General features: G+C 40.7%; 1 protein-coding gene across 9 annotated transcripts in view; it reads left to right on the plus strand.

The window, feature by feature from the left end:
- Positions 1-26,637, plus strand: part of DIP2C (disco interacting protein 2 homolog C) — a 322,355-nt gene that overhangs the window by 282,017 nt on the left and 13,701 nt on the right. For 6 of the 9 annotated variants that reach the window (XM_065830042.2, XM_065830044.2, XM_065830040.2 and 3 more), the window contains 4 exons: positions 851-1,019; positions 1,964-2,134; positions 9,990-10,019; positions 11,700-11,761. In XM_065830042.2, coding sequence (XP_065686114.1) covers positions 851-1,019; positions 1,964-2,134; positions 9,990-10,019; positions 11,700-11,761 — 432 coding nt within the window. The remainder of the gene's footprint in view (positions 1-850; positions 1,020-1,963; positions 2,135-9,989; positions 10,020-11,699; positions 11,762-26,637) is intronic. The other 3 variants (XM_065830041.2, XM_065830048.2, XM_065830047.2) reach the window with 1 other exon arrangement.

A 26,637-nucleotide genomic window follows, 5' to 3' on the forward strand; every position in this document is an offset into this window, starting at 1 on the left:
TTGGGGGTTTTATGCTATGACCGTTCCAATTTGACGTATCTACAAATCACAAATTAAGATGTGAGGGGACTGTAAAATTGGTGGTAAATCTGCTTGTCGGAGATGAGTGAATAACATAGGGCCCATGGGAAATAAAGACATTAAACTGGGAATATATTTTTTTTCCCTTGGGGAGAATCTTGGGTCCTAGAGAAATTAGCTCTGACACAATTGTTTCCTTCAGGGACCCTGAGAAGTGTCTTTTCTCAATACTTATGCTCACTGGGTATCCAATAAACAGGAGATGTAGTATGTTTGGGCTTTAAAAATTCATAAAACTTTCGCAGAAGAAAGTTAAAGCCACAATGATTGTTAAATCAAGGCCAGATTTAGTCCCTTCAAAATGATTGCAAACCTCTTGCTTGCCTCAGCAGGAAAGAGGTTATTTCCATATTAAGCAATCAAGTACTCTTTTAATCAAGGTATCTTAAAATGGTAATTACTCAATCTTAATTATTTGTCAGCAGCATATAATTTTTATTGATATTTTAATACTGTTTATTAGCGCCATTAATAACCAAGCTATTTTGCTCTCTTCGGTACAGTTCTAGCAGCAAAGTCTACAGACATTTTGAGTAAATTAGTAATTTAGGAGCATGTTCTGGCCACATTCCTCATGATTCGTCACTGACTCTGAAGGTATAGCAAAAAACGAGTTAAACTTCATGTTAAACTACAGGACCTGTAGAGCACTGTAAGACATCCCATGGTTCACCCAGTGCCTCGATAAATTTTATGTTCTAGTACCACATAGCTTGTATCTGCAGACGCCAACGTTGAGCATGTGTTAATGAATCTTGTGTCTTCACAGCGTTTATTCAGGACACCAGTCTATCCTGATTCCTCCCTCGGAGCTGGAGACCAATCCTGCCCTGTGGCTTCTTGCCGTGAGTCAGTACAAAGTCAGAGACACTTTTTGTTCCTATTCGGTCATGGAGCTCTGTACTAAGGGACTCGGTTCACAAACAGAGTCGCTGAAGGTGAGTGGTTCTGCCGTCCCGCACACCCTGTCGTCTGCACAGGGTGTTTCAGAGCCTTCCCCGCCAGGAACAGCCGCGCTCAGTGTCTGCAGCGGGCAGAAAATCATCAGAGGGTGAGGGCAGCTTCCACAGAACCCCTGTTATTCTCTGCCAAAGGCTACATATGAATATCAGTCGTTCTTTTTCAGATCACAAGGCTTTTAAACATCAAGGAAAGGTTTTTATTTACCTAGGCTTTCTGATCTGTGTTGCAGCCTGTGTTCATAGGCAAGTGTTGGAAAACAGAGGTGTAAATGTCCAAGAGGCCCAAGGAATATTATATTGTATATTATGTTTTATGAATTCCCTGATTAGATGAAGTACTAGTTGGATTTTGGCCCCTGTAGTTAAATAATCACATATTTTAAAGTACTGTATTTTTCTAACTGGATTGTCCTCATTGAATGGAGAAAGGGACATATGTTATTTTTCTTCTCCCCAGAATTAAAAGCCAGGTAGCCAGTTACATTTCTGAAATCATCCAGAATTTCCGGTATGCAAATGAAAGAAATTAAATCTTGGGATACTGATATTTATGATGTCTCCAGCCCTTACCATCCTCGTTTAATTTCCTAATCAGTTTTTCCGCGGCTAGCCACTACTTCCTCTTTGCTATTATTCACTGGCCTTCTGAATTGATACTGGAAAATAGTATTCCCCCCCTTCAGAATTAGCATACCCATCTTTTCCTGTGTGCTAACGCCGGGATGACAAGCAAGTGTGCCTGCTCTTCTACAACTATTAGACTGTCATCTGGCCTTCAGGAGAGATGGGAGTTATACTGGCGCCTTAGCCTCTATTCCCTTATTCCTCTTGAATCATGCTACCTACATAATACACTTAAATACTGTTTTTCATTTAATCTGCCCATTTGTGGCCTTTGTTACATTTTAACTTCTTTTTAGGCAAGGGGACTGGACCTTTCACGTGTTCGGACATGTGTGGTAGTGGCTGAAGAACGACCTCGGATAGCTCTTACTCAGTCGTTTTCAAAATTATTTAAAGACCTTGGTCTCCATCCACGGGCTGTCAGCACATCACTTGGCTGTAGAGTTAACCTGGCAATATGTTTGCAGGTAAGATTTTTCACTCCTTAAGTGCGAAGTTGTTTTAAGGAAATTTCAGTAAGGAGCATTCATTATATTTCCTTTGGCTGCTTGGTTGTAGACATATTAAGAAAATGCATGTGGTACTTAATGTTCTTGCATATACAGGTAGTAAATTTCTGTTACTCTGTCAACTATTCATCCCTCTCATGTTGCAATCATAGCATTTATTCTGCCCATGAATACAGTAATTCAGAAAAGAGCGTGGTAGTGACAGAATGCGTAATCTGTACTCCAAAAATAGTATTTTGTCATGTAATGTAAAATCCAGTTTCCAAGTGCTTACTTTAGTATGTTACAAAATGGATTCCTTTTGTTTGTAAAATAATTCTAACCGTTACTTAACTAGATAGATATTTTCTGCACACAGTTTATTGCTTACAATGGAAGATTATTTTGCTACATGTCTTTCATTCTGCTTTGATCCACTAATCAGAAGGAAGTACCCAGGGATAATACAGGATTTAACTTGCATTCTCCAGGAATCTGTATTGAGTCACGATATTAAGGACAGATGGAGCATTGTAGCTGTCTGGTCTGAGTTTCTGAATAGCCTCTAGGTTTTCACCCAATGATAGCTACACCAAGCAAATAGTTTTAGACTGATCTGTAGTATATTATCTTTCAGGACTTCGGGTGATGAAAGTTAACTTGGCTTTTTATAAGGTGTTCAATTTTTAATTAATTTTGCCTTATTTCTAGTTTAAATTTTCCTGACATTAGATTCAGTCATTTTTTAGTTTATTACATCTTTCTAATCTAGAATAAAGAATCTCATTTCTATCTTGACTCTAATACACATCTTAGTCTTTGATAAATAGATAAAGAACCTTAAGACATGCTTTCCCGATCTGTGTCTCATTTTTATGACTCTTGATCTCTTTCTGTCCTTCCAAATCTGGTATCATAACTTCACATATTCTTGCTGTAATAATGCCACAGGTGTCCTATTCAGATGTAATATGATTTCACACTTAATAATCTTTTTAAATAATACAAGAATCACCTTCTAGAGTGGCAGCTGCATTGGCTGGGAAGTTCAGTATCCATTTGATCACCTACTATGTCTCTAACCTCTCAAAGTCATTATCTCCCCAGTAGAACTTGCCTGTACTCTATATGCTGCATTCCACATTTCAAATCTGGCAGTTACCCCTAGCATACATTAAAGGATTTGTCGTGCATGTAACACGCAGAATTGCTTAGGCATGGAAGCCAGAACAGATCTTCTCATTGACACTGCAAATAAGACTTTTACTATTCTTTTCCAGATTGTAAATATATTTTTTAATTATTTTATCAAAAAAGCATAACAAATACAGGTTATGGGCTCAGCACGGACCAATATGCCTGTGTTTCTTTCTCCCTGTCTAGAGTCCTGAGTGATGACATGGCAAAGAACAACTCAGAAAACATCTAAAAAATCTTTAGGCACTCCTGCTTGGCTCAGCCCAATTTAAAGAGTACCAGTTTAGGCCAGTTAGCAGGTGCAGGTTGGTTGGCCTTCCCAGTCAGCAGCCCAGCCAAGCTTCAACACTTGGCTGTGAGGGGCACAGGAGGCAGCAAGGACTCTGCCTTCCCTTAAGTAGAATGGAAAAGCAGAGAAGAAAGAGACGAGGGGGCTACTTGGTAGCAATCATTTTTTAATTTGCTCCTGTGTCTTTAGCCATTTTGAAGTGCTGATGGGATGTCTTTTACAGAGGAGGGAAAGGAGGGATGTGATGGGACACCTTCATGGCTCTGACTTTCCTGACAGATCAGAATGGGGCCCATCGGCTCTCCCTGCAGCTGTGGTGAAGCTAGTTCTGAAAAATCATTGAACTTCTCTGGCTTCTGATCCATGGAGGGACCAGACATGAAGGATGCTGTAGATAACAAGTTAGCTGCAGGAGTTTGCTTGCTGCTAATGAAAACTTGCATTTCAGGCTTGCAGTGATCTCAGGACTGTTTGTCGTGGCTGCTTCACTTAAGAGATAAGTCATTTGTTCAGGACAAATAATAAAACCAGGGAATGACACTAAGCAGCAGTAAGCCAGGTTCAGTGCCCAAGTACGCCTTGTTGGAAGTAATATTGTACTGGGATGAAGTTAACGTTTTTCATAGCAGCCCATATGAAACTGTTTTGGATTTGTGACTGAGTCAGTGTTGATAGCAGACCAGTGGTTTAGCTTTTGCTGAACAGTGCTGCACAGTGTCAAGGCTTTCTCTGTTTCTCACTCTGCCCCCAGCAAGGAGACTGGGGGACAGCAAGAGGCTGGGAGGGGACACAGCCAGGAAAGCTGTCCCAAGCTGACCTGGGATCTCCCCGACCATATAATGTCATGCCCAGGGTTGAAAGAGAGGGGGTTGGCCTTCCAAAGTATCCATTGCTCAGAGACTGGCTGGGCATCATTCTGCTTGTAGGAGGTGATGAGTGATTGCTTTTGAGTCACTTGGGATTGTTTTCTCTTTCCTTCATTCATTAAACTGTCTTCATCTTGACCCATGGGTTTTCTTGCTTTTGTTGTCCCTTGTCCCACTGGGAGGGGAGTGAGCGAGCGGCTGGGTGGGCACTTCACTGCTGTCTGGGTCACCCCACTACAAATGTGCAGGAAAGCTGAACACAGTCAGAGAAACTGGAGGTTCTCATCATCATGGGGTTAGGCTGGATTTCTGCTTGATTCTGTATATCTGCCTTTTGATTGTGTTAAGTCCTTAGTTGAAATTTGCTTCTTAGGTAGTTCTTTACAGAAATTCGTGAAAGAGTTATTGAATCAAAATGTGAAAGTGGATAACTCTCTGAAGGAATGTTATTAATGATACTGACTATGAATTTAAGAACAGCACAGAATGAGAGCTCTGAGTGAGGTGATTAACAGCCTGGCTGATCACAGAGCTTAGCGTCAGGCTTCAGTGAGTTCTGCTGAGACGTTACACCTCAGTCTGTAGGACAAACTAAAAGCCATACACTGTCTAAAGAGCGATGTGGCTGGAATGAAGAAAAGCTATTTCGGAACAGGCTATATTTGGTAACGTTACCCTTCCAAGTGGAACGGTTTTTGAAGCATTTAAGCTGAGGATAGTTTGGCAAGTTTTAAAGGGGTTTGAAAAATTACCAAATATGTTACTTACAAGCATCCCTGCAAAACATGTAATTTTGATAGCAAATATGAAGATACAGGATTGCGTCTGGTAGGAGACACTGCCAAAGACTGGATACTGAATTAGACTGAATGCTCTTTCCAAACTGTCTGAAAGTGTATGGCTAGTGATATTCCAGCCTAGCTTGTGTGCCATTCTATTTTCTAGGCTGAAGAACAGAATTAATTTTAATCCTTGATCAATAATGTTCCTGAAATTAACATTGTCTCCAATATGTCCCAGAAATAGGTCATGACTTCTGGATTTTTCACACTGCATAAAAATACTTCTGAAGATGTTTGAGTCAATAGCATCTGCCTTTGCTTTTTTTCTTCCAAGTTGTGTCGTCCATGAGATCAGCGTGTCATTCGTGGAACACAGTCTTCCATGGGGATAACTGTGATCCAGCCTATTCTATGGTCTTTCTAAAATATGTATCTACTGATCACCTTTCTAAACATATCTCAATATTCAGCGATTGACCCTGACCAGGGCTTGCTTCTCTATGGGCTGCTTCTAACACCACTTAAGTGTGATCTTCGCTACCTTTTTCACTTCATTTCCAATTTTGGGGGCAAATTTAAGACTCCAGCAGTTCCAAGGGAAAGGTATCCTGATTTTTCTTATTATCCTTATTATCCTTATTTTTCTTTTACTGTTGTTCCCCCCTCCAAAAAGGAGAGGGACGTGTGTGTACATGTATGTGTGTGTGTATAAAGAAATCATAGCAGAATTTGACCTTTTATTAAAGATTAGTTTAAAAAGGAAAACATTGTGATAATCCCTTTGGTACAGAAGAGCCTTAGTCTACCAAATGATCTTAATTTTAGAATTAAGATCACTGACAGACTAATGCATTGTCATATGTATTAATTTGCTCTCAAATTTAAAGCAAATTTACTATGTTTCTTTTGTGGTAGTCATTTTGGACTAGATTTTTAGAAACATGCTTTTGAAAATAAATAATTTTCTCCATCTTTAGGCACTTAAGTACCATTAATATCTGACCTTTTATGGCTGTATAGTCACAGATAATGGTCCAGGGATTTCTGAGATGAAAAGATTGTATCCAGCATATTTGAATTCTCATTAACTAGCGTCTTAGCATTCTCAAGAGAGAGAGAAAAATAGATATGAAAAGTAGCCTGCTTCTTACAACAGCACAGATGGTTCTCTAGGATTTATCTAATTTCCGTTTGAACACTTGAAATAAATATTTTCATTTTATTCAACCTACTACTTGATTTCAGTTGAGGCAAAACTTCTAGAAGTTGTTCATTTTCCTTAGTTAACCCTGAAAATGTACTAACAACTCTGCCCAAGCTGGGGCAGCAGCTTTTGTGTCACCTCTTAAGTGAGACAGCAGGGTTGAGTTATCCCATATCCATCTCTAGTCAGTAGAATCAAATAAATACTTGAAGAGTGCAATTCATTCGGACTGTCTCAGGTGTCCGTCTTGGGATAGGATTCATCACCATCAGGAGATACTTCCTACCTCCTTGGTGGCTGGAGTTCTGTGAAAGGGATCTTTCCCTCACTGTCTAGCAAAGCGAACTTTGTTAGTAGATGTTGGGCTTAAAGTTAATGTTTCTTTTTACTGAGTGATAGATGATACTTCCTGAGGATCTTCCATATTAAAAGTAATCGGGGACGGCTCTGCAAAGAGTGCGATGGAGGCCATGCACTTTATCAGAGGGATGATTCACACTTAGCGCTGCAGTGCGGTGCTGGCTGAGCTCCCTCAGATTCCGTTTTCCCACCTTTGCTGTGAGTCATGCCATGAAGTTCTTTTCACAGCTCCAGCGGCTGTGCTTGCGTACGTGAGATTGTCAAGGGTGCATCAAAAATTCCATTTCTGAGCATCACTGGAGCAGAAGTAGACTCAGAGTAAACACTGCAGCCACATCCTTCGATAGCAAAACAAAACCCAGAACAACAGTTATTTTTCAGTTCTTAGGACTTCTGATTGCCTAGTTCCTTACTATGGGGATGGAAGCAGGAGAGAGCAAGTAGCTTGCCTTTTGACTTCAGTGGAAATGAGGTACAGGCCGAGTGCTGGCACACGGTCATCCCTACTGCTGCCTTGCTGGGCTGCTCCTCCCTGCAGTTGTGACCTGTGACGTTTTCCCAGCAAATAAAAGCCTGGTGTGCTGCAGAGGCTTGAAGGGCAGGACATTTATTTAGTCCAAGAGATGTGACTTAGGGTGTACCAGTTTTCAGACAGAAAATGATGTTTGGCCCATTTTATCTCTTTGAACACTACCTAACATGTCCCTAGGGATACCAGATCCAATAGAAGTCGCATTATTTCCTGTTACCAGCATGAGAGATGTTCTCTATACATCTCGCCAAATAAATGTGCACAGGCAAATGGAGTCAGTCTCTCTGGTTTTGGCTAAGACTGCTTCTTTTGAAACACTCTGAGTATCTCAGCTGCAGCTGGCCATGGAAGGACCATGCTGAGACTTCATTTGCTGTTTCTCAAACCCTTCATTAGTTAAAAGCCATGTGAGGCTCTGGTATCCTCAAAGTCCTCTCTGGACCTCCAGTATAGTCACAGGCAATGAATTATGTAACTGATGGGTTTCAGCAATTTTCCTGCTTTTTTGCAGTGTTCACAGAATCACAGAATCACAGAATGTCAGGGATTGGAAGGGACCTCGAAAGATCATCCAGTCCAATCCCCCTGCCGGAGCAGGAACACCCAGATGAGGTTACACAGGAAGGTGTCCAGGCGGGTTTGAATGTCTGCAGAGAAGGAGACTCCATAACCCCCCTGGGCAGCCTGGGCCAGGCTCTGTTACCATCACTGTGAAGAAGTTTCTTCTCATATTTAAGTGGAACCTCCTGTGTTCCAGTTTGTATCCACTGCCCCTTGTCCTATCATTGGTTGTCACCAAGAAGAGCCTGGCTCCATCCTCCTGACACTCACCCTTTACATATTTATAAACATTAATGAGGTCACCCCTCAGTCTCCTCTTCTCCAAGCTAAAGAGCCCCAGCTCCCTCAGCCTTTCCTCACACGGGAGATGCTCCACTCCATCATCTTCATTGCCCTGCGCTGGACTCTCTCCAGCAGTTCCCTGTCCTTCTGGAACTGAGGGGCCCAGAACTGGACACAATATTCTAGGTGTGGTCTCACCAGGGCAGAGTAGAGCGGCAGGAGAACCTCTCTGACCTACTAACCACCCCCCTTCTAATCCACCCCAGGTACCATTGGCCTTCCTGGCCACAAGGGCCCAGTGCTGGCTCATGCTCATCCTACTGTCCACCAGGACCCCCAGGTCCCTTTCCCCTACACTGCTCTCTAACAGGTCATTCCCCAACTTATACTGGAACCTGGGGTTGTTCCTGCCCAGATGCAAGACTCTACACTTGCCCTTGTTATATTTCATTAAATTTTTGCCCACCCAACTCTCCAGCCTGTCCAGGTCTCTGGATGGCAGCACAGCCTCTGGCGTGTCAGCCACTCCTCCCAGCTTGGTGTCATCAGCAAACTTGTGTCAGTGCACTCTGTTCCCTCATCTAAGTCATTGATTAATATATTGAACAGTACTGGTCCAAGTACTGACCCTTGAGGCACTCCACTAGATCCAGGCCTCCAACTGGACTCTGCCCCATTGACCACTCCTCTCTGACTTCTTCCCTTCAGCCAGTTCACAGTCCAAACCTGGATCATTAGTAATATATGATATTAGTAATATCTCTACTTTGGGACAACAATATAATAAGCAAATTCTTTTTTTTTTTTTTTAAAATGCTCCATCTCACCCCACATCCAAATTAAACCTGTTTTAAGATGCAGCTGTGGCAGTTTCCTGTAGTCTTTAACTTTGCTGGAATTCATCAGGTTGATGGGAGGGATACGGACACCAGTGCTCTGAGAGCTGTTTATCTTCAGACGCTGTGGGGCAAGTCCCGCTGCAGCAATGTGGTGTTCGCTGCTCCACATGACAGCAGTGACTTAGTACAAGTCACCACTGTGTGTTATCTATTGCTGTGTTACTGACTGTGCTGGAAAACTGGTGGGGTTTTTTTGACTTCTAATTTTACTGTTTATCATATCAAATAGACTAAGAATGAATTCTTGAACTATGAAGTTACTCCATTTAGTTATGGTCTTCTCGTAATTAGGTTGTGCACAAACCCTTGATTATTTCCGTTTAGGAGCAGGTTAATCTTGATGAAACAAGGTGTAAGTATTTTTCTCCATTGTATACTTTTGATTTTCAGAGGGCATTGCTTGCAAGCTTCTTTTAGTAGTGAAGTGGCAGACCTGAATTCCTGTCTCAATGGATGTGCATTAAAATAGCAGAGCCGCAATGTTTACTGACTTCTTCACCAAAACCAACAAAAAGATATCAGTATGCTAGACACATGTTTTCCACTAACAACATTGTCTGTAGTGTCCTAAAACCATTTAAGTCTGTTTGTCCAAGGTTAGCAGTCTACAGCTGTCTCTTCTGTTGCTCTACTAAAATGTTGACACCTCATTTTTTACTTTTTTTAACCTTTAATGGTATAATGGTTAATTTGTAAAATTCCTGTATTTGACATTGTTTTTCTTTTTATTTTACTCCCTGCTTTTTGCATTTTCCTCTTTTTTTTTTCTCCCACCCTTCATTCCCATTCTTTTATTATTATTTTTGTCTTGTGTTACCTTCTTTCCTTCTCTCCCTCGTCCCTGCTATTCCTGCTGCTATAGCCTCACAGGCTGGGGAAGCTGGCCGAGCAGGTAGGGGATTTTCATGTTCCCTCAATACCCACCTATCAGCTTCCAACAGTGGGACAGACTAGAAATTGAGTCTGGAGATTTGGGGATTTTCAGATCCTTCTATGAAATTACAAAGAAGTCCAGTATAGCTTTATCTGGATGCAGGTTTCATCAAATATTAGCTCTCTGTTGTAACTATTTCATTCACACTGAAAATAACAAATACTATAGTGGTTGTCTTTGATTTTCAACTTGACTGTTTCCATTATTTTATAAATCAATTCAGGTTTAGTTTTATTTTTAAATATAGCAAATTTTTACTTGATTTAGTTTTTTTGTTATTTTGTTTTTTCTTTTAATGTCATTGCATATGTTTCAAATGAGTTCTCCACTCAGCACTAGTCTGTTACACTGCTGAGTTTACTAGTAGAATGAAAACTGTGTTGTTAGTAGCTAGAGAGGATATTGTATCTTGTATTGTGTATAACAAGCTAAAGAGGCTAACATGCATGTGCAGTTCTCTTACTCTTTTTCTCCTCTGGTGGTGGGTCACTATCGTTATCTGTACAGTAAGTATCAATTGGTAGTGGTAACTCTTTTCTCCTTTAGATACAAAAACTATCGATTTGTGGAACTCCAGCACAATTGTTAGCGCTCAACAAATTGTGTGGAACTACCAGCCAGCGTTGCAGAAATGCAAAATGTAGCCCTAGACATTCCTGATGTGAAGAGTAATACTCTGGAATATATCCCAAACAGGACAGAAACCACCGGGAGTTGATGTTGCCTGTTGTTTTGAGTAGTAAGCATCTAAATATCTGATAAAGGAGTTCCTGCACCTGTAGATTACCAGGGATAGGTGATTTTATATCCCAAAACCAACCTTTTGAAAGTTCAGTGTTCTGTCTTTCTGCTTAGCAGTGACGTGAGGTTTGCAGCAGAGAGCCCTAGACTAGGGCACTGAGAATTCACACCATGTGCAGTGGTGAGGAGTTTGAAGTCTCGGATAAGGGAAGATCGTTGCAGATTACAAAACTGCAGCAGAGCTGTGGGTGGAAAGGCCTAAAAGACTGCATCGTCTCTGCATGAAAGGAAACTAAAATTACTGCTTTTCCAGTGACTAAATGCTGTGACATAAAGCAAAGATTTAAATTACGCAGTGGAAGAGTGGAAAGGAACAGAATAGTTGTTTACAGACCTTCAGTCCACATCGGTCCATGTCATGCGTGCTACCTTTACTATCTTTAGCTTCAAGTATGTTCTCTGTTGCATGTATGGAAGACTCTCAGTAAACCATGCTTCACGTTCCTGACCATGTGCTTCTGCCATTAAGCTGTGTCTCCTCAGCAATTTCCGCATTCCTTTATATGGCAAAACGTGTTTAACATTTTTTGTATGTATCCATGTGCTGATTACTTGGCCTTTTGTAGCAAATAAAACCTATGTTGACATGTGTTTGATTAAGTAGTATGGCCGCTTGATGTTTTTCCCACCCCCAAGGTAACAAGTACCTGACGGTAGGTATGTTTTCCAGTGCTCTTTCTGATTCTGTAAAGCTGAGCTTTGATGAATAGCTTAAATATAACTTGTCAATTGATCGGTGTAATTAGCAGTGAAATGAATGTTCAGTTATTTGGGGGGTAAAACTCTGTTTTTCTTTCCAGCCTTCAGGTTCTGATTAGCTGATGTTGTTGTTTACAGGGAACATCTGGACCAGATCCCACCACAGTGTATGTTGATATGAGGGCACTGAGGCATGACAGGTCGGAACCACCTTTTTCTTTTTCTTTATTGCACACAATTAACAGAGTTTCTACCAAGAAAGCTACTTCAGCACACCTCACAGTCTCTGAAAACCTTTATAATCCTCAGAAATAATTTGTGCTAACTCCTGCGTAGTGACACAGACATTTTTATTAGTTGGTTAATTAATTTTACCATTGATAAAACTGAAGCATCTGACATCACCACAATGACTAATGAGATTGACGGCTTTTATTGCCTTCAGGATTTCATGACACCTGTATTCAGGTCCCTCAGCAATTGAGTCCTCTTGGGGCTCTCTGGCTTCACAGAAATGTTTCTCCTGCATTGATCAGTGGGGAGACCATGGCAGGGAGCTGTTGCAGTTCTTAATGCTGCAAGACTAGGAGGGAATGGATTATTGACTTCAACATTGTGAGCAACCACATTCTGTAACTGGATATTTTCTGGTTCCATCTTTAATGTCAGATACATGTACAAGAAGTGAGAACTAAAATTTGCCACTAGCAGTATTAAGGAGATGTCTGAAATCTTATGATTGGAGGGAAACTTGTGATTTTAGGTGTAATTTTAGGAAATAAACATGCATATGTATTTCATGTTCTTAATACTCTGGTCAAAAGGCTAGCAGGTAGTCTGTTTACGGAATTTTAACAAACTAAAAAGTTTTCTGTTAGCTCTGGGGAAGGTGAACATTTAATTGACAGTGTTCACCAGGCCTGGTTCCTTAAAAACACCATTATCCAAACAGGGTTGGTTTTTTGTTGTTGATTTTTGGTTGATTGGGTTTTTTTGTTTATTTGGTTGGGGTTTTTATTCTTTTTCTTTCATCCTTCTTAAAAGCTTAACAGAGAATTCGTTCCCTTAGCTGAATACCAGCTTTGGCTGTATCGAAGTGACTGGCTCAGCTTGCAGGGTGCAGACTGCAGGTCACTGCAGGCCCAAATTCTCCTCTGGATAGTTAAGTCAGATACAGATATAGGTATTTTGTTGTAGCACATGGATTTTGGCAGGAGGAAGGAAGGAGCTGCAATATACTTGACTCACCATTTCTTTATTCCTTTTGCACACGTTACCAACAATAGTGCTTATGTTTGATGCATTCTTTGGGATGCTACTGTCCTTTAAGGTACCTTTCTCTGACCTAAACTGACCTTTGAGGTACCTTTCTTGCTGTACTTAGAGGAGGGAAGCTTAAATGGCTAAACCAAATGTTTCTTTTTTAATAGACACAGTAAGCTGAGACTTATTTACCCATAGTGTTTGCTCTAATCTCAGCTCTCTAAAATGGTTGAACACAGTATAGATAGGTATGTGTAAGCATCATTCAAGTGCAGGAGAAAGAGCTGATGAATCATTAAAAATAAAATTGTAATTATAGAGAAGAAAGAAAAAAAGCAAATGTAGATTAATTCCTTTTTTGGAATTATTTTTTCTGAGAGGAGAAAGAAATTTATAGAATATTCATTGGAAGGCAAGTATATAGAAGCAAATATATCTAGAAAGAAAACAAAACATTCACAGTTAATAAAAATTATAAACATAAAAAATAAATTTGTATATATTTGTACAGAGGAAATGAGATTTACTGTTCATAAAAGCTGCATAATCCATGAGTATACGATTTCCCTGCCTTAGAATATCACTGAGAAGTAGGCATCATTATTGAGATCGGATCTGGCAGTGTATTAATTTATATTTAGTCACTAGTTCTACGAAGATGAAAGATGATCTTTAGAGTTGGCTTCTCAGATTGTGGTAATGCAGATTTTAATTTGATAGATTAAAGCTGTGCCTCATTTACTCAATGCTGTGGAATTTAGAGTTAGATTCATGGGTCATAAATTAGGGGAGAAAACAACTTTATTTGACATAGTCTCTTCACACTTGCTGTTTCTGACGATTTCAGTGGGACTGAATGTCACTATTGCGTAACGGTGACTGAAAGATTGCTGTACGTAGCTGTGAGGCTGTAGAGTAACAGCCCACTGAGCCTTTGCAGGTCAGCCTGTCCTCCAACAAGATGAAAAATTTACACTATACACATAATGTGAGAAATTTTTCTTTAAATTTTATATTTTAGAAGCTATTTTCTAGAATTTGAAAAAGGCTGTTTTTTTTTTTCTTGGCATAACACTTTCTGGTTGCTGCAAAAAGCAGCTGTGGTTAACCTTTTTGAGGTTATTCAAATCCTGTTCACATCTAGAAGAATTAATAAACAGTTTGAAAACAACTGTTTCAAGCTCATCAGATAACTATGTGTTTGCACACTTCACAGTTTATGAAAATGTTGTTTGATAGGAGTTTGTATCAAAATAATGGTGTGATGTACAATCTGGGTAGAGGTCTAGGGATGGTCAGTCAACCAGACAAGACATTTCCTCCCAGCTCTCACTGGATTTGGATGATTTGCTCTTTATGTCAGGTCGGAGGTTCTCAAGCACTTTTTTGTGTGTGTTTAAGCCACCAGCCCACTGGTTCAGCTCCTGGGAGCTCCCACAGCTGCCAGCCAAGGGCAGTGCCTGGGACTGGGCTCACCTGGAGCTCCAGGGAACTTGCACCAAGGGGTGCAACCACTTGGTCAGTGCCTGGCACCGGTTCTGATGCTGGAAGAAGGTGTGATTGCCCAGCTGAGAGCACCTAGTGCAGTTGTAGATGCTACATCTACCCCAGGAGGTCCTCCAATAGAGCCTATGTTGGATTTGCTGGCACTCACGAATGTCCCAGGCACCCCGTGCTGCCTCAGGTGGCACCAGGCACCTGTTTTGGAAAACTGAGTAGCATCCTCATAGCCAGAACATACAGCTCTGGCTTGCTCTCGGTGACAATACATCACTATTGTTGTATTCGGTATCATCAAAGGAGGCTGAGGGGAGACCCTATCTCTGTCTACAACTACCTGAAAGGAGGCTGTAGCATGGTGGGGGTTGGTCTCTTGTCCCAAGTGACAAGTGATAGGACAAGAGGAAATGGCCTCAAGTTGCCCCAGGGGAGGTTCAGATTGGATATTGGGAACAATTTCTCCATGGAGAGGGTTGTCAGGCATTGGAACAGGCTGCCCAGGGAACTGGTGGAATCACCATTCCTGGAGGTGTTTAAAAGGTGGTTAGACAACATTCTTATGGACATGGTTTAGTGCTAGAGTTAGGTTAGGTTATCGTTGGACTTGATGATCCTGAGGGTCTCTTCCAACCAAAATGATTCTATGATTCTATATTGATTATCTAAAAATCAGAGCATCCTCAGGCTGGCCAAGAAAGAATGAGCAAAGACAGGCAGATCCCACCTGGGCTGTTTAATTAAAAAAACCAGGAGAAGACTCCCGAGTTAGAACCAAATGGCTGATAATGCCCCTGCACTGCAGTGCTATGCGGTTTAGAGAAGTTAACTCAGATCCAAAAGGCGAAAGAGTTGAATTATTAGTGCTTTGCCATGCAGGAGCTGACACGGCTGGTCCTGGTACAGGACTTTGTAACTCAGGTCCTGTGAACGTGCCTGTGGGCACCAGTGGGAGGGCAGAGGCAGCACAGCCCCGGGCATGAGCACCCTGGCCAGTCCTTGGCTCCAGGTCTCTGCTGATGCCTCTGGGAAAACAACTTTATCCTCTCCGCTCCACCTCAAAAAAACAAACAAACAGACAAAATACATATATTCTCACCTCACCGTCTAAACTGCTGGTTTTCAGATCACTCCATCGTCACTTCAGAACAGTCATGTTCTCCTCAGAAAGCTTTTTCAGGTGGTTAAGCACAAGACACCTAAATATGCTAAAAGTTGAGAAGTGCTTGGAAGAATGAAAAGAGGAAGGTCCTTTTCTCATCATATCAAAACACCATATACTTGAAAGATGTTGGGTTTTATAACACTTACTTGCATGCTTTAGCAGTAAAGATTTAAATTTAAAGCCCAAGCATTCCTTTTATCCAGGATGTTCTGAAACAATATCCACATGTGTTTATGAAATTTAAAATGTCTAACAGAAAATACATATCTGAGATTAGCATGATAATTTCACAGCCTTCTCATGCTTAACAGCAGCTTAGTTCTTGGTAGAAAAATCATTTATTGGCAAAATGAGCCACTTAATCAAACTGAGAATAAACCTCATGTGTATTCCCAAATAAATCTTCCCTTCACATAGACAAGGCGAAAATTAAGTTTTCTTTAGGAGGTCAGGCTGGATTTTCAAATGTTTCAATATATAAGCAAATATTCTAATTTTTTTTAAATAATTATCCAAAACTCTTTTCAAAACGTTACTGTTTTAACCTGATATTTTTGATTTTGAAATTACCTTAAATTTGAAACTAATCTGGTATGAATAAAAAATTAAATATGAAAAATGTTGAATTGGAATATTTTGACTTCTTTAAATTCTTTCCCCAAATTTTTAACATAAGAATTTTTTTCCTGCATTTCTGTATCTTTCATATTTAAAATATTGTATAGAGGATTTCCTCAGAACTTTTAGTTAGTGAGCTGAAGGATCCATCTGGTGATGGCTGAGGGAGATCATTGATCTTCTAAAGTCAAAACTTCCTGCAAATCCTGGAAAGATGAACATCCCCCTGCATCCTTATATTCTCTTCTATAGCAAATCTTCATCCATAAAGAAAAAAAGCTTATGAAAATCACTGTTCTACCCAAAATGGAGCAAGGGAACAAATGGAGAAGATCTACTTCAGTGTTGGAGTTTATTTTAAAAGGACAAAAAAGAAAAAGGAAACAAACGCATTGCCATGCATGTGTAACCCCAACAGCAGGTAAAAATGTCACCAGTGTTCTTGTTCAGCAGAAGGTGGGGACAACTCAGTGGCTCTGGTGGAGTGAAGACTTCTAGGAGGGAGAGCCACTCATCAGGTCCTATTCGCGTTGATGAAGATTTTGATATTATCATTTTGCATGCACTTGTAATACAGTTTCTCCTTTTTTGACACCACCTGACTATTGAACTGCATCCACATTTTGTACCAAACCAGGCAAGAATGAAGACTTTCAAGCAGTGTTAGTAACCACTCTTCTCAATTTCATTTGATACCAACTCAAGTTTCATGTATGCAGGTGTCCTTACCCCTCATATCCTTTCGTTCCTGTCTTTAAATTCCATTATTCCCTTTGGTGAAATAATGGGTGCATTCAATGCTCATTTAAATTGTTTAATTTAATCTAGTTAAGTCTTTATTTTTTCAGTAGCATTACAAAAATGGAGAATTTAATTTATTAAACCTTTTTGTGGTTTACTAGATTCGCTTTTGAGCTCCATGTGATGGTGAGCTGCCTGGACAGTATGGTGGTCACAGACATGGTGAGGCAGGTGGCACCAAAGAGGGAGCCAAATCCAGATGTAGGATGTGCCACATACATTAGAAGCTAAAAGATACATTTGGTTTCAAGTTACTAATTTTTTTAGTCTGACTGTCAATCAATGTGTGGCTTGTGGTATCCATAGTCTCTCGTTGAAATACTCCCACTCCATCATTAGAACAATTATTTTAATCTGATTAACCTTGGTGTTTATTAAACAAGCAGTTTGTGAAGCTGTACAAATAAGTGTCTTCTTTTCATATGTGGTCACCGGCATCTTCTTGGAGTTATAAAAATTAGTGTATCTCTTAAAAAGAAGTATACTTACGTCATTACCAGACTTGATTTCTTAGGAAGTCATTTGTATGTTGTGCTAAATCTTATTTTTTGTTTTGGACTTTTGGGGTCTTCGGAGGTCTCTGAGCTTCCATCAGACTTGCTCAGACATTGTCTGCTTGACAAACGTGATTTCAGGGGGTGGGAATTCTGAATATCATTCCCTAAGCAAAGAAGAGAACAGTTGTAGCATTTCAAAGATATGTGAGAACAGTTACTTGGGATTTATTTTTATGGGTCGCTTATACGCTGAACCCAGTTACAAATGCAGGCTCTGTCAAAAAGAATCAGTTAAGGCTTTGGCTTCATTTTAATATATTCCAACATTTCAGACTTCATGCAGGGGAAAGAAATAGCCTTTTATTCTGGCTGTCAATTGTTTTTCCTTCTCCTCCGTATTTTACCGAAACTTTCACGTTGTGTATACATTGTTTTGGGTAATACCAAGCAACAAAGCCACAGGAGCTTTTTTTCTAATTCTCAAAGACTTCTACTCCATCTACCTTGAAAAATACTCTTATTATAGGGTTACCAGACAAAAGAACTACTTAACTAAATTATGACCTAAGCTGTAACCGCAGCAGTGCTCTGTGTCGCAGTCACGGCATGGAGAATAACCATTTTATAATCATGTAGCAGGGAAAAGGGACGGGGGGGAAACATGTCAGAGGGAGACACACTAATGCCAAGTGACAGTAAAATAGTTACCTTTGTGAAACTTTAATTGATTAATCATACTTGAAAGCCATTTGCCAATGGCAGCAAAGGAGAAAGTTGGAAGCGCGCTCGCTGCCGCACCGGGGAGCAGAGCTTTCTCCAGCCCTTGCAATGGCTCAGTGCACAGAGCCCAGTCACAGGCTACAGGAAATCCCAGTCCTTGATTTTTCACTCTGTGTGGGGTCCAGAGGGGTAGTCAGAATCCTTTATTGCCCTCTTGGACAGCCAACCACCTTTTCCATTGCAATGAGATTCGGTAGGTGAAGTGTGTAGAGTATTTTGAGGTTTTAAGTGCTATATACCTGCTGAACTGTTCAAAACATAGACCTGATGAGTCGTTGGCCTCAGAACGGCACCAGTGCTCTGTACGCAATAAGCTCGTTTGCAAATCGGATTGTCAGGTACTGCCAGCAGAACCATTCTCGTCATCCCAAGCTCCGAGGATCTTCTCGTGTGGGTGGCTCCAATTCCCAGTTTCACACATCACCCATGTTTTCTATTTTTAGATTGTCTGTTGCTTTAGCTGTTTGGGTTTTTTTGTGTTGTCACAGAAGCAGGTTTTTCATGGAAGAATGAAAAGCCTTTTACCCCTGTGAAGTCAGTGGAAGAGGTAACTCAATTGAAAGGAGGAGGGGTTGAGGTCTTTAAAATAAAACCTTAGTCTCTCAAAGTTTTCAGTATGATAAGTAATGATGCAGTATGATTTTAAGGAGTCTTTGTAGAAATGTCTGGCTTTTATGCATTTTGCCTATTAACTTTCAGAATCCCATTAGTGAGTTTAAGCTGTCTGTCATGGTACTGGCAAAACCCTCCTCATTCTTCGTGATTTTGCTCAGGAAGTGCAGCCTTGGCCTTTTAGCATTGTGTTTTCTTTCTGCCATGCAAACACTGCTGTCTCAAAAATCCCCTTGGCACTGCTTCTGATGTATGGGAAACAAATCTCCCAGAAAGAAAAGATAATTTGGGCTGATAAGCATCATATCAACACTCCCGATTCTGACTTCAAAAAGTCCCCATCTGTCCAGACAGGAGGAAAAGTTCTCTTGCCAATCCTGCATCTGGGATGAACCAAGAGACTTGTTCAACCTCTGTGCGCTGGATGGTCAGTGATCAGGAATAAAGCCGATGACCTGCGGAGCTGAAGAGGAGCAAATATGGTCCAAGGAATTGCACTGTTTAGGTGTTGAGGATCCAGAGTTATAACAAAATTTGTAAATGCACCTATTTTAAGACTTTAGAAAGATGCTTCATGTTTCCAAGCATAAAGCAACTTGTGTTGCAGAGCAGGAGAAAGGGAGGAATATCCAGTAACTTTCAGATGGGAAGTCACCCCCTCTTGTCCCAATCAGGCTGAGCTAAACCAGGGGGATGGGAGCCCTGCAAACCATTTCTATGCTTTCCAAGGCAGGATTACTGCCTCTTGAGGTATTTCCTCCCTTGAAAAAAGTCTTATTTATTCCTTGATAAAGTCATCTTCAAGGGATCAGAATGTTATGATTTTAGTCGAACGGGACAATAAGAGATGGCTCTACATGTGGTTTTTGAAAGAGGATGTGGTTTAGCATACTTTGACTACAAATCACAAAATTCCGGTTGTATTTCCCTGGAGGGCTTAGGGGAAAGAGAATACTGTTATGTACCAAGTAAGATAAAGGGAAAACAAAAAGGCGTAGCTTTCTAGGAAGGTAGGTGTACTGCAGTTGTACATTTGTGTGATGGTTTGCAAATGCCATTTGCGTGTGATTCTTCAAACATGAGTAGAAGAACTACAAACATGAGTAGAAGAACTACAAACATGAGTGGAAGAACTACAAACTTGCAAACTGGTTTGGAATTTGCCAATAATATTCCAGCTTATTGTGTGCCAACATTTTTATTCTTGAAGAATGTCTGATGCTGCTAAAAAAAGGGGCATTTCCCATTTCAGAGTATACTGAGCTTCGTTGGTGTTACAGGTCCTTCTCCTTTGATTAGAAGCTGGGAATTGATAGAGCAAGCTGGCTGTTCACATTTCTGAGGAAGATTTATTAAAAATTCTTCCTTTTTTGTCCTTAGAAGCCATACCTCTTTCTTTCTCCCTGAATTTGCCATTAGTCTAACCATACAAATACAGGAATGTCTTCAAAAATGGAAATTCTGTTCATCCATTTTCTTTACAGAGAAAATGTTTTATGTATTTGATTTTTACAGACAGTGTATTCTGAAGCACAATTTGCCTTGTTTCCCTCATTTTGGTACATACTATTAACAGAGCACTGAGCAGTGGTCCTTTAAAAATGCCAAGAGTGATCAACACAGTGTATATTTACCATTTTAGTGTGGAGGAAAATGTGCTGCTACCTTGGAGTGCATTTCACAATAGAGACGTCTGCTTTGGAAGGAAAAATACTTAATGAGGACATGTAAAACCTGGAGCGAACCTTTGCAGCTTCTGCAGACCTGGCCACAGACTGTGGTGTGCTGCAAGAGATGGAGCTTCCCAAGGGCTTTCCACCCCTCCTTCTTCTCCCCTGTTCTCTTGCCAGCCTCTGTGGGAGGACGGGGCCTTTGCTGTCCCACACGCTGACAGGTTTTTGTGGCAAATAATTCAGCAAAGGGTTCTGTGCTGGCGGTTACCTCTGGGAAATGAGCTGTGTCACCTTTGGAACCCACTCTGGCTTTTCTAGCCCCAGGGAAGACTGAATGGTTAGGATTAGGAAGGAAAACTCTGAAAAAAGTAAAAACATCCTATATTTATATAAGATTCTGTCACTAACTTGGTTAGAGATGTAGTATCCTCTTACATGGCTCTTTTCAATAGCCCTTAATATGTCGCTTCAAGCCTCACGTGTCCTTAATATTGCATGTACTGGAAGTGTCTGTTTACAGAAGATGAGCTTACTTGTGGGAAAAGTCTCGTGATGCTCAGCCGTGGCTCCCCATAAGTCTTCTGTGAAAAGGACAGTCCCTTTTCAGTGCCTTCAGGTGTACAAAGCACTGCTGCTCATGGCACCGTGACCTTTTCTTCAGAGCAATAATCTGCACTTTTCATTCAACTGAAAAAATAGTTCTGTGTGCTGAAGTTTTGCAGGCACAGGAAATGCCCCTGGTGGTTGTTAAGGAGAGGGAACTTCCTGCCAGTTCTTCCCCAAAAATGCAGGTGGTGTGAATTTTGAAGTTTGTAGCAAGATAAGGGGGAAGGTGAAGCTAAAACTATTTCCATTATTTGTTAACAACAAATAAACTCATTCAATGAGATGAGGACGTTTTCAGATCTCAAAGTTTATTATAATGAAACTTCTCCCTGTGTGTGGAGTCTCTTTTTCTCAAACAGAGCTGGGAAGATAAAGGGTTCCAAAATAGAAGCAGCATGTTGCATTAAACACGATCATCAGAACACAATTGTGTTTATGGAAAGTGCTTTAAAAAGAATTAGTAACAAACACGTGTCCTGGGAGGTTTGTAATCTGAACAAAAAGGTAACAACCGAGAGCAGTATTATGCCTATTTTGCAAATATGAACCCGAAGCACAGAGAAGGGTGATGCTGTGCCTGGGGGAGCACAGCAGGAGTGAGGTGGGGCCAGCACACAGAACACGTTCTTCTGAGTCCTGGAGCACTGCCTTCCCCTGAAATAGCTGTGTGTTGTGCTCTACACAACGTGCAAAGTGAATTTAAACAAGTCTAATGTAGTTGAGGTGTAACGAAAGCTGAACGTTTAAAAATACTCCAAGGTTGAAAACAGACATGGCTTTGCTTTTTACATATTCCAATAGTCTCATATGATAAAATTGCTACTACATTTTTAATCTCTGAAGCTCTGAATATTCCCTTCCTGAACCAGAGTTCCTGCCTCATTTTGATCCCTTTGCAACTTTCTGAACTGTCTTAAATCCTTGTGTAACCTTTTCAGCTTCTTTGTTCAGCCATCTCAAGGACTGGAAGCTGTTTGTTTTTAACCTCAGGGAATTCAGGACATGAAGTGGAATTTAGGTTTATAGTGAAGAAGTCTTTACCTTAAAGGAAGTGATTTAGTGCTAATTCTCTAACTGAACTCGTTGATTATCAAATTAACAGGATTAAAATATGTCCTAGACATATGGAAGATGTAATGGCTGTTCATTTCGTTGGCTGATGTTTGCCTCAATCCAAAACTCCCTTTTTCAGTCTCAGTTGTATTTATCCAGTATCTGAATTTGCCATGTGATGGGAGGAAAAGTGCTCTGAGGAAACCAGGATGATGCAGGGAAATTCTTCTTCATTATCCAGATTCCCCCTTCAGCCATGCCATTTTCCTGCTTTTCTGATCGAGTATTTGAATTGTGTGTGTAATTTTGGAAGGCAGAGCTTATGTTCTTTGATCTGTATTTCCATTTTTGGTAGAATAGCCTGTTGACTTGTAAATTCTGGAATAGCTTAAGGAGAAACATTTTATTATTTGATTAAAGAGAAGATGCACTGAAAGTCTTGAGTGTCCGAGAGCCCTGACCCCAGTCCAGGATCCCCCTGGCATCCAGGCACCATCTCTGTGTTAAACAGCGATATAGAACTGAAAGGTGGTGAGGATGGCAGTAGTTCAGAGCCATTTCAGTCAGAACTGGGAAATGGGTGTGCTGTGGATATAACTACATAACAGCATATGTGTTCTCCATCATTAAATGCCTTACAATTGCATTTTGGTTAAAATTTCTGATGAATTAGATGGTTGTCTTTTTTCACTAGAAGAGAGACCATTGTGTTAAAATCAAATGAGTCAGTTTTGACAGATCATTTTCAGCTTAAGGAAAAAGATATAGGACTCTCAAAGTGGTCAAAATACCTGACTTTAGCTTTTGAATTTTTGCTTATGAAAAGCATTTTCAGTTTGGAGAGTTAATTAACTTACATTTCAAAACAAAGCAAAAAGACTGAAACACTAAACATAAATAACCTCTTTTTCTGACCTGCAGCATTTTTTTCTCACATTCTGTTTACAGCTTCTTTCCATATTTCACTTTTTTTTTTTTTTCAGTTTAATACACAAAAATATTCAAAACATCAATTTCTTGCAGGATAAGAAAATATCCACTTTTTCCCCACAAACTCAGTTTCTAATGTAAGATGACAATCAGCACGAAAACTTCAGAAATAGGACTGGAATGAAACCAGAGAGACCATTGGCTGTTTCTTCAGAAAAGCTATGGACAAGGAGGGGACTTATATACAGTGTATTTTCGATATATATTAGGTTATATGTCCATCACATCCTCTCTGGTTTTCTTGCTGAAGGTTTTCAGGAGTGGCAGCATTCCAAAACAGCTACCGAAAGAAATCAGTGTGCCAAATAGCTAGTGTTAAAGAAACCGAGAAGCTGGGCTGGCAGGACTGCAAAGCGACATGGTGTGAGAACAGAACACCCAGGACAGGAGGGAGGAGAGACGGGGGAACAGGAGCTGGAGGTGATGGAAGGTGCCCAAGCCTGGCTGAAGATGCTGGCACACACACTGGCGAGGAGGAGGAGGAGGAGGGCAGTTACCATGGCTTGGCTCCTGGGAATGGCTATAAAGGAAAGAAAAAAGTTCGAGACGTGGGGTTTGGCCAAGTGTTAGGGTAAAAGGCAAAGTCTTTGTTCTTAAATACAACTCAGTGGGAAAAACTCCTTTGAATTGGACGTGGAGAGCTAGTTGGAAATAACAAGAGGAAGCTAAGAATGGTTCATGCCAAGCGTTGCAGAGTAAAAAGGTTCCACACTCTGAAATACATTCAGCTGAGAAATAAACTCTGAAGGGAAGTGGAAGAAGCCCCATCATTTGAAATACTGTAACAGGAGTAGACAAAGCACTCGAGTGCACTGCAGGGAACGGTCTTTTTTTGGCAGAGAGCGAGACTTGGATGACCTTATAGCTTCTTTCCGTCTCTATTAGAATCACAGAGTCCAAAGTCTTTCTCAGAGCAACAGCACAGCCGGCTGTGGAGGTTTGCCCAGTTTGGGCATCGCAGTGTTGGTTAGTACCACTCTGCAGATTCCCAAAGCCGTAGTTAATAGCTCTGCTGACAAACTCTCTGATTAGTGCGAAATACTAGCAAGCCGTGAAATGTATTTTGGAGACTTCGCCACCTAAGGGATCAGATCTAAAAAAGAACATAAACAGAATTTGTGGTTTCATGTAAGATAGTTGAGCAGAAAGACATTGTTACTGTCTTTCGATATCCCCTTTGCTGTGCAGTGATTACAGTGCCCAATTCGTTAAAGCTTGCCGGTTTTCATCCCGAAGTCAGACTTCAGTCCTGCTTTCCTGTAGTGTATGATTTAAAGGAGATGCAATCTGTCTAATGTATTAAATTGTAACTTCAAGTTTAGTACATATAGGTGTTGTAGCTTCATTCCCTAGTAAATCCCAGTAGCCAGACCTCAAAACATGGGCACTTTCTCAACTCCAGAGCTCCAGTTAGAGATTTTCTTAAGAGACTTAGGAACCAGTGAAAAAAATTCTAAAAATTATACTCTCCTATACTATAGTATGTAAATACTACAGACTCATTGCATATCGTCATTGCTTATAGCTTTGTAGCAGTGCAAAGATTCTTAAACATCTTCTGCCTCTCTCCTCCAGTGAGACATTTTGGTGGGAGAGACGCTCTGTGTCTGCCCTGCATGGGGTCACTCATTTATATTTTCCCTCTCAGCTTGGCTGCAAACCGCCAGAAGTTGCCCAAGTCGCTTTCACACCCAAGAGCAGCATTTTTCTCCCATCCACTTGATTTTCAGGCTCTTTTCCCGGGCTGGCTGTCCTACCGTGTTCTCCTCTGCCCGTCCCAGTACGACTCGGAGGCAGCAGAACGCGGCGGGGAGACACTGGACTTGCTTTATAAGAGATTGTTTTCATTCCCAACAAAGAGCAGCTGGAGCACTGCAGAGAAACAGGACTTGCCCTTTCTGGACCTCTGCTGTCTGGGAGCACGTTGTGATTATTTGTGAATGTGGAGAAGGTTTATTAGCGTTGTCCTAGGAAGGCTGTAAGGAGCCCTGGGTTTCTTTGCCAGTGTCACCTGGTTGGCTCAGAGGAGTTGTTTTCCAAGGCTCTGATGTGCCCTGTGCTCTGCCGTTTTACCAGCCCAGCCCGGAGAGGGATGCTGCTCACTCAAGGGGAAAGCTAAGAAGTTTTCAGTCGTGTCTGCTGTCTGTGTATGTCAGTGGAAAAACAGAAATCTCTTCGGGAGGAGTGGGAACAATTGAGTTATTTTATGCTGAGGCACAGTAAAACTCATTTTAAAAGCTATTGCCTTATGACCATAATTTATTCACAGTGCTACTCCCAGCAGATTTAATATGACTATTACACACTTAAGTATGCACATAGGAGTCAGTAACATCAGAATCCAATGTTTTAGTTCTGTTTTTCTGAAATATCTTTGTGGCAAAATATCTTTTATTATTTCAGAGTTGTTAGAGGTTTAACAGCATATTCCCAAATGGATTGTGAGCTTAGCAGAAACTTTTTGAAAAGGAGTCCAAATTTTTGAGTGATAACAGGGCCCTCGCAGAAAACCTCCAGGAAATGCCGTTTCTGTGTTTAGTGCAGTCCCTTGATAACCGGTAGAAAGCACAGAGTGGGAGAGGTTTAACAGAACTGGAAACCGAGAAATCGCGCCTTCTGGATCGTCATGTGCTAAATCAGACGAGGTTAAAGGGAACAGGTGGAGAAGGGAACTAGAAGAATATGGTAGTGATAATAAGAACAAGGTGGAGAGCCCAGATGCTGAAAGCAAAGAGGAAAGAGATGGTCAGATTTATGAACATTGATTCATTTCCAGTAGTCATCTAACTCGCTGTTCAATATATAGCTTTATTATATGTGATGTCTGCTAGGCCTGGAGTTCAGCAACACTTCACTGAGGCATGTTTTAATAACGGGAAGGGAGCAAAGGCCAGCAGTATCTCTGGGCAGCTGGAAGCTCTGACATACACTTCTCCTGCCCCAGATGTTTTTTGCTACTGTTATCCAAATTGAATTAATTTTAAACCGATCCTAAATTTGAATAAAGTACTTCCTGACCTTTGTTACACCATCACTCTTAGCAGTGCTTATGGCTGAGGTTTTTTAAATTGTCCCTTTTAAAGATTTTCTCTATTTGACAAATGTTGGTAAATAATAAATAAGGTAACTCTGTCTGTTAAAAGAGATGCCAAGTGGTTGAGATGATGACTAGTTCTAAGAACGTGTCTGCAAATACGTATGTAAAGATTGGAGATGTTAGTTGTTTGGAAGAACTCAGTTAAAGTCATTTTCTGTTTCTGCACTAATACAGCTTTTATGGAACAAAGATATAGAGGATGTTTCAAAAAGATAGACCCAATTTGAAATCACTACGTCTTTGAAATGGGATCCATCTTTTTGAAACGCCCCATATATAAAAAAGGCAGAATTATAGGCATTATTAACCATTTTTTTTAAATATGTGATTTTGTTTCCATATGCACAGATTTATTTTTAAAGCCTTTGCTGCATGCTCCTAAATACCTATGATTTGGCTTGCCAGTTTGAACAGCAATGCAAGT

The sequence above is a fragment of the Patagioenas fasciata genome, chromosome 2 (genome assembly GCF_037038585.1).
Source record: "Patagioenas fasciata isolate bPatFas1 chromosome 2, bPatFas1.hap1, whole genome shotgun sequence".
NCBI classification, from domain to species: Eukaryota; Metazoa; Chordata; class Aves; order Columbiformes; family Columbidae; genus Patagioenas; species Patagioenas fasciata.